General features: G+C 39.6%; 2 protein-coding genes across 2 annotated transcripts in view; both read left to right on the top strand.

Annotated features, from left to right (window-relative positions):
• Positions 1-1,144: 1,144 nt before the first annotated feature.
• On the top strand, positions 1,145-7,039 carry KDELR2 (KDEL endoplasmic reticulum protein retention receptor 2). Its single transcript, XM_014306800.2, has 4 exons — positions 1,145-1,265; positions 3,674-3,832; positions 4,896-5,148; positions 5,824-7,039. Exons 1-4 carry the CDS (start codon positions 1,260-1,262, stop codon positions 5,856-5,858), a joined length of 453 nt encoding a protein of 150 aa, XP_014162275.1. The 5' UTR covers positions 1,145-1,259; the 3' UTR covers positions 5,859-7,039.
• Positions 6,580-7,519, top strand: part of DAGLB (diacylglycerol lipase beta) — a 13,722-nt gene continuing 12,782 nt past the window's right edge. Inside the window, exon 1 of the mRNA XM_014306812.2 lies at positions 6,580-6,591. Within this exon, the coding sequence (XP_014162287.2) occupies positions 6,580-6,591 (12 nt within the window). The remainder of the gene's footprint in view (positions 6,592-7,519) is intronic.

The following is a 7,519-nucleotide window of genomic DNA, read 5'->3' as shown; positions in this document are numbered from 1 at the left end:
AATCTGTAAACCCCTTTCTAATTGTTACTGTTTCAGCCATTCTTGTACTTCAGAGGTTAAATTCCTTCGTCTGGAGCAGTTTATTCCATGTTCCTTAAGCTGGAGTGAGAAAGGACTTCAATAGCCATAGCAGATTGCCTTCTCCTAATTGCTTTATGGTGCTGTTAATAAAAGCCTTTCTAGAAATATCTCTGTATAAAGGGACAAGGATTTTCAGCCTCTCCTACAGAGTATTTTTCCCTCTTGTTTTTTGAAGAAGACTTGCATGCTTAGCTGAACAGATTCAATTATTTTCGCCCTGGATGACTGAAAACAAGAATAATTGGAGTAACAAGACAGAGGCACAGAGGAGGTTGTTTTGTCCCCCTGCTGTGACACACCACCACATCAGTATTATGGAGCGATGCTTCACCTCAGCTTTCAGAAGCTTTTAGTGACTGACTGTGCAAAGCTTTTAGGCTTCTAACTGTGCTCTAGTGCCTGAAGTTAAGTACAAACAAACATTTTGACATTGGGGCTTTGACCTAGAATTGAAAGTTGCTTTGAAGATGCAGTGTAGATGTCTGACATTTTATCTCACTTCTCTTCCTTTTTAAAATTTTGTTTTAGTACATTATATGTGGGTTTGATTGTTGATGTTTTTCTCACCATGTGGCCAATTGAGTCTGTGAATTGAATTGCCTTGTGTTTTAAAATCTGTGTATTCCTCTAAAACCCCATTATCAATGCCATCTTACCTTCTGCTTGTCACTGGGTCTGTTCTGTATTGCCCTTGTACCTTTGCAGCTATTCAGCATCTATAGATTGTACTGAGGCACATGACAGCATTCTCAGAACTGAAAGCTAATGCAGCCTTGCCCAGTGATAATACAGAACAGATAGCTTGCAGGTGATATTTTTGGAGATGACACTACCTGCTGTGAGTAACTTCTAAACCTTGTGTAGTGCCAGCACCTCTTCCAGTACAGGGTAACTTATGTTCACACTACTGAGCTATATGGGCTTAGAATTCTGTTTGTACAGCTTGGCAACTTGGATTTTGTCCTAATTTTGTGATCAACCTGCTTAAAAGTAAAGGATATATCCTTTCTCATCCTGGTCATCAAATGTTGCAAAGCACCTCATCACTTTCTGAATGATTAATTATTTCCTTTATCACTTTAGGTATTTCTGGGAAAAGCCAGCTTCTGTTTGCACTGGTCTTCACTACCCGTTACCTGGACCTCTTCACTTCATTCATTTCATTGTATAACACATCTATGAAGGTAGAGTATGCTCAAGAGTTAGAAAAGCTAGTGAGGATGCATGCAGAGTGCATAATGCCATTAATAAAAGCCATTTTTAATGGCCCACTGCACCAAAGCTCTAGATGGGCTTTGGATAAAGAGTGTGGAAGATGGACTCAAAATCCTACTTCTTTTCTGCACTCTACATGCAATTTTAAAAAACTGTTTATATCAGGATTGTGACATTTAGAACAAATGACATTTTGGTTATTGAAAGTACAAGCTTTTGGAAAAACGGTTCAGATAAACTGTATTTCTCATTTGAGACATTAAAGCTCAAGTAAATCTCCTTTTATTCACTACAAGGTAAAAATTAGTATTCAGAGTGCACTGCCAGAATTGCAGCTACTGTCTGGTCAGAGGCTGATGAAAAGTTGACATGAGTAAGCTGTAAGGAATGTAGCTTCTTTGAGTTATACCCCTGTCACTTGCCCACTGAATGCCAGTGAGCCTGAATTTGAGGTTTTTACTTGATCATTTCTGCAATTTCTGGTGCTGGGTACAAGAAAATAAAGCAGTGATCTGGGAAAGAGCAGTATGTTTATGTTTTTTTAATCCAATTCCTTTATTTTTTGATTTTATTGATGCTTTTCAGCTTTAATTTAGAGGGTAGTGTAACTTTGCCAAGAGGAAAGACTAAAATAATCAATAACACAAAATGGATGGATAAATTAGGGAAATAATACTGTTAAATAAAATAATGTGTCTTAAACTCACACTTGCTTTCCAACAAGTGAAATGTGTATGCTTAAGTTTTAATATTAACAGTCTAGATGAAGAGCTGTGGACTAAATAAAATATTCTTGAAACAGAAGTTTTTTCCATATTTAATTTCTGATTGGAAGTTACCATTAGGTGCACTAAAGGAGAAGGTAGGGGGTTTTTGCCATTAATTTATGTATTGGTTGTGATTCAGGACCATGAGCACATCTTTGTTCTGCAGCCCTCCTAACCAAAAAAGGAAGGAATGTGGAAATATTACCTTTCAAAATGGTAGCCTCTATTTCAGTTTCAAAGGTTATTGCTTAGAAACTGATGTATATAATTTTCTTTTCAGCCCATTACTGCAGTGTGAAGATGAAGCTGCTTGAGTGTCTGTCCCAACACAATTTTGTGTTATATTTATTTATGTGTAGGAGGATATAATGTTACACAGTTGTTCAGAACAGTTGAGAACTTGAGAGAACTTTAGCTGAGAAGTCGAGAGATGAGATTCTTGAGATGAAGAAGTTTGTAATGTCAGAAATTTGGATTCATTCACACTTTCTCAGTGTCTTCTATGACCATACCTGCTGTGATTTGTTTACACCCATAGTAAAGGTTCCCTGTATCCTGTCCTGTGGTTTATCTCCACTCAGCTGGGCTGCTTGTGTAGCAGAGCCTTTGGATTCTGAGCTCCTTAATACAGTATTTGTAGGATTTTGTCTGTGAGGAGAACATTTAGTGATTAATAGCATCTGCAAACAGTGGGATTTTTAATCTGTTACTTCTGTGTTGCAAAGAACCCTTTTTTAATGTGATAAATTGTTAGGAACATTTAATCTTTGTGCTGAAAGTGGCAGAAGCTAAAATATTTGTCTATTCTGCTGTACTGTGTTCACTCCAGGACAATGAGCTCTGTCCTGATGATGGCAGATTGACCTTTAGAAAGTCTTAGATTCTCTCTAGTTCTGTTTTCTCACCTGTAAAATGAAGCTTTTTGCTTATTCCACAGGGAATAGCTATAAAGTCTACTGTGCCATAACCCTTCAAAATGGTTAGGCATCAGCTCAGATTGAATTCTGGTTCATTGCTGCTGTCAGTCTTGTAGGTTTTGGGGCCTCTTGGTTGGTGAAGAACAGTGTCCAGTTGCCACTCTTCAGATTTTAGAGATGTTCAAAGGTCCAAAGGAAATCAGCTAACTTGTGATATGTTTAATGGTTATCTGAATGGGGATTATTTAATATTTATTTATTGCCACATGAGCCACACCATGCTGGGCTTTCTGAATGTAGAAGGGCCCCTTCCATTATTATTGTGTGTATGCACCTGCACATTTTTAACCTAAATGTTTGGGGCCAGTCCTTCCCCTGCAGTTGCAGAACATATATTCCTTCTCCAGTCACTTCCTTAGTTCTGGAAAGGGTCTTCACCTTTGGGCAGTCACTTCAACCATGGGCATGTGATGCCTTTAAAACAACAAAACCAGTAGGGCCCAGAATGGCTGGTTTTGAATTATTACTCTGCTGACAAAAGTTTAGCACCACCAACAGCCTTCAAAACCACATAAACAATGCAAAGAATCAAAAAAGACCACTCTTATTCATCTTAGTGCTTATTCAGGGAGTGTGGTTTAATCCTGGAACCTCTGTGGATTGTTTTGGGGTTGTTTCTTTCCTTGCCCTCAGCTTATCTACATCGCTTGCTCGTACGCCACCGTGTACCTGATCTACATGAAGTTCAAGGCCACCTATGATGGAAACCATGACACCTTCCGAGTGGAGTTCCTGATAGTTCCTGTTGGTGGGCTCTCTTTTCTTGTCAATCACGACTTCTCTCCACTGGAGGTGAGTTGATTGTGGGCGTGAGATGATATTTTTTTTGCTGAAATATTTAGAACCTGAGGATGAGCATTGTTAGCCTGACAAGTAAATGGTTGAAGGATGTCTCTGTTTAGTAGGTTCAGGCTAATCCTTTTCCTCAATGAATCTCTGTGGTGCAGATATCTGTGCAAATTTAAGGCACCTCAGGAGACCAGCACTGTTATCAGCATACATATTTTATTAAGCAGAAAACTCTGTTTTTCCCAGTACACTCTGATGGCTGTATTAATTCAGAATTCCTTTTGTTCTGTTTCTTAAAGAAGTCCCCAGGAATGCAGTTTGTGAATAGTTGGTGCCACCTGGTGAAAACAAAAGGAATTATACTACTACTTAAATTCTATAGAATTGCAAATGATCTAGACTATAAAAAAGAATTGCATTATATTTAAAATGCAGCTATGTGTTTAATTACAGAAAAATTATATTAAAAATGTCATTACAGAGAGTTCAAGCAGGTAATTTTTTCCTACAAAGTAGAGAGTAACTTTAAATGCTTGTTTTACGTGGACTGAGCTGCATTTTTATATTGGGGTTGAATGAATTTATTACAGAGTAAGGGAATTTGAATTGCAACACTTTGAGACATACTTCAAATTTTGTTCTGTGTTAACTCATTCTTTAAACAAATAGATAAAAATGGAAGAACATTAAGCAGGGGAAGGGACTTCATTTTCCCTGCAGCTTTCTCAGCAGGGAATCTGTAAGCTGCAGTTCATGGTAATGTGAACTGGGCGCACACAAGTTCCCTCACAAGTAAACCTGTGTGTGGCAGCTCAGCAGAGAGCTGGTTTGGAGAGTCTGCTGTCTGCCAGGAGAGTTCCCTCCTCCCATCCTCTGGCTGATTATGAAGCTTTCATTTAGTTTTTCCTGTATCAGGGAAAATTTGCCAAAATACTGGACCTCTATGAATAGATATTCATCCATCCATAACATTGTTAGAGAGTGAAAAGTTGAGCCAAGTCAAATATTTTCTGTCCTGCTGTTATCAGTAAGACAGTTAGATATACCTGTGGTTTTCTCCTTTCAGATACTGTGGACCTTCTCCATCTATCTTGAATCGGTTGCTATTCTCCCTCAACTTTTTATGATCAGCAAAACTGGGGAAGCAGAGACCATCACTACTCACTATCTTTTCTTCCTGGGTCTGTACCGTGCCTTGTACTTAGTCAACTGGATTTGGCGCTACTACTTTGAGGGATTTTTTGACCTCATAGCTGTTGTTGCTGGTGTGGTCCAGACCGTTCTGTACTGTGACTTCTTCTATTTGTATGTTACAAAAGGTAAGTAATACAGTAACTTCCAGCTTCAGGTTGTGGAATGTAGCAGTTAACAGCTTCATAGGGGTCTGCTACATCAGCATTAACAGCTCATTAATTCTGTGTGCAAATTAGTTCTGAAATACCCTTAATTTATCAAGTACACTTTCTGCTAGTGTGGGGCATTTCTGAGGATTTTTTTGGAGTATGGGTAGAATATAAATGTCTAAATGGTCTGATGAACTTTTGGAAAAACTTAAGTATGGCTAAATATATATTGCTATTGCCTTCCATGGATAAGCATGATCCTCCTGCTTCCCCTGACCATGCACACTGTTACATACAGATCCTGTGATACAGACACCTTTCTCAGTGGTTTAAATACCACCAAGAGTTGAAAGTTTCCATCATGTAACCACAAAGCTGTGTTATTTTTGTCATAATTCTTAAGAGGCTGTGGTGGGGGGCTAGTATGTCCTGTGAGGATGAAAAGTGGGAACTCCAGGGTGCCACAGGAGGGCAAGGTTAGAATTCTAGTTTTACCAGTATGTATTGAAAAGAGGCAGCCTAGGAGGACTGTCTGCAGTGGACCCATTTGGTGTAGAAGGTTTTGGTCCCTGGGACGTTTTAGCAGTGTGTGCTTCTCCTGCATCACAACTTTGTTTTGCTGACTGTTTTCTTTCCCACTCCTCCTTGCAGTTCTCAAGGGAAAGAAGCTCAGTTTGCCAGCGTAAGTGCCAAAACATCACCAGCATCTGTCCTGTTGGATGCTTGGACAGAACAATCCTTATCACAAGCAAAGGTGAAGATGCTTGAGACAGAAAGTCAGAAACACAGCTCTTTATAGTGCAGGTAGTCATCAGCGGCTCTGTAAGAACGGAGGAAAAACAACCAGCAGATTTCTGTTTGATGCATCTTGCCTTTATCTTTTTTATTACTATGTATAAAGATTTTTTACATAAAGAAACTTATACTGTATTAATAAATTCAGTGTATGGTTTCAATTGGAATAGTTCCAAAAGTGAGATTTTTGTGAGATTGTTTATGACCAGGAACAAGTGCAAACGTTTTTTTAATTTTCAAGATTTTCTTTGAAATGACTGATTTTTTTTCTTTTGTTTTTTTTCAGTGCACAAATATGTGCATCCTTGATGGATGGTAGTCATCTGTTCTTTCCCTTTGATTCAGTTTTCATTCCACTATATTTATTTTTTTTCCAAAAGGCGAATATATGTCAACTCTAAATCTGAAGCCACCGATGTTTGATGTGATGTGCTGGTGCCCAGTCTTTGTGCCATCTGCTGACATGGAGTTCCTTATTCAAAATATGTGCTGGTGCTAGAAGGGGAACAGTCACATTTTGAAGTTGTTCCCCTTCTAAAACAGACTGATGGCAAGAGGGCAATGAGGAAATCACTTGAGGCCACAAGGATGGGCTCTTTCTGTTCTGCCATGATGCCTGGGAAGGTAATCCCAAAAATGAAAGCACTTGGCAGCCCAGGTTGTGAGGGGTAAGAGATGAGATTGTGTTAATTAGTGGGAAATGTCTGTGACTGTGTTGTTTGTTCAGGAAGAGAAGGTTGAATATCTTGGATGTCCAGCCCTGCTCCACCATTACAGCTATGGGAAAGGGAGATGTGTAAGTTGTTGATTACAGAAATCTGTGGGTGATCATTTTAAACAATATCTACATTTTCTTATTAATGAATGCTTTATAAGCAACTTCCATGTTCAGCTTCAAGTGGTTTTCGATGTCACTTTTGGACAATTAATATTTTTTTTATAAACTTTTCAGAATCAGCAGCACCAGTTACCATTCTTCATCCTTTAAATGATTCCCTTTTTTTACTGAGCTGTTGCATGATTTATCCTGTGTTACCATCCTCAATAAACACTTTATGAAATGGTGAAAACATTTTGGGTTTTTTTCATTTTTTCATTCTTGAATGTGAAAGTTTTCTGTTTGCCTGGGACTGGATGAAAAGTTCCGGTGAGGATGAGCTGCCTAATGTCATTGCTGTATTGAAATAAAAAGTTTTTAAGGCTCTGAGGGGCATTATCACTGATGGAAGCAATGATGGCTGAGTTCTGGCTTGTTTAGTAAGACCTCAAGTCTTCAGCCTGGTGCAGAGGAGGGTTTGGTGTTTGGTTTTATCTGCACTTTAAGTTGCCATCAGTCTCTGCTCAGTGAGCGCTGGCTCTCATTGCTGGCCCAGCTGAGCGCTGTTCCTGCCTCCCTGCTCCGAGCCCCGCGGGAGGGAGCGCGGGGCCTGCCGCGCCTCGCGCTGTGACGTCATTCAGCGGCCCTATTGGAGCCTTGTTCTCGTAGTGTGACGTCATGGTGCAGTGACGTCGCGGCTCCGGTATACCCCGCCCACTGGGGCCGCGCAACGCA

This window comes from Geospiza fortis, unplaced genomic scaffold (assembly GCF_000277835.1).
Source record: "Geospiza fortis unplaced genomic scaffold, GeoFor_1.0 scaffold237, whole genome shotgun sequence".
Taxonomy (NCBI): domain Eukaryota; kingdom Metazoa; phylum Chordata; class Aves; order Passeriformes; family Thraupidae; genus Geospiza; species Geospiza fortis.
The sequence above is the reverse complement of the archived record's forward strand: the minus strand, read 5'-3'. Positions and strand labels throughout refer to the sequence as shown.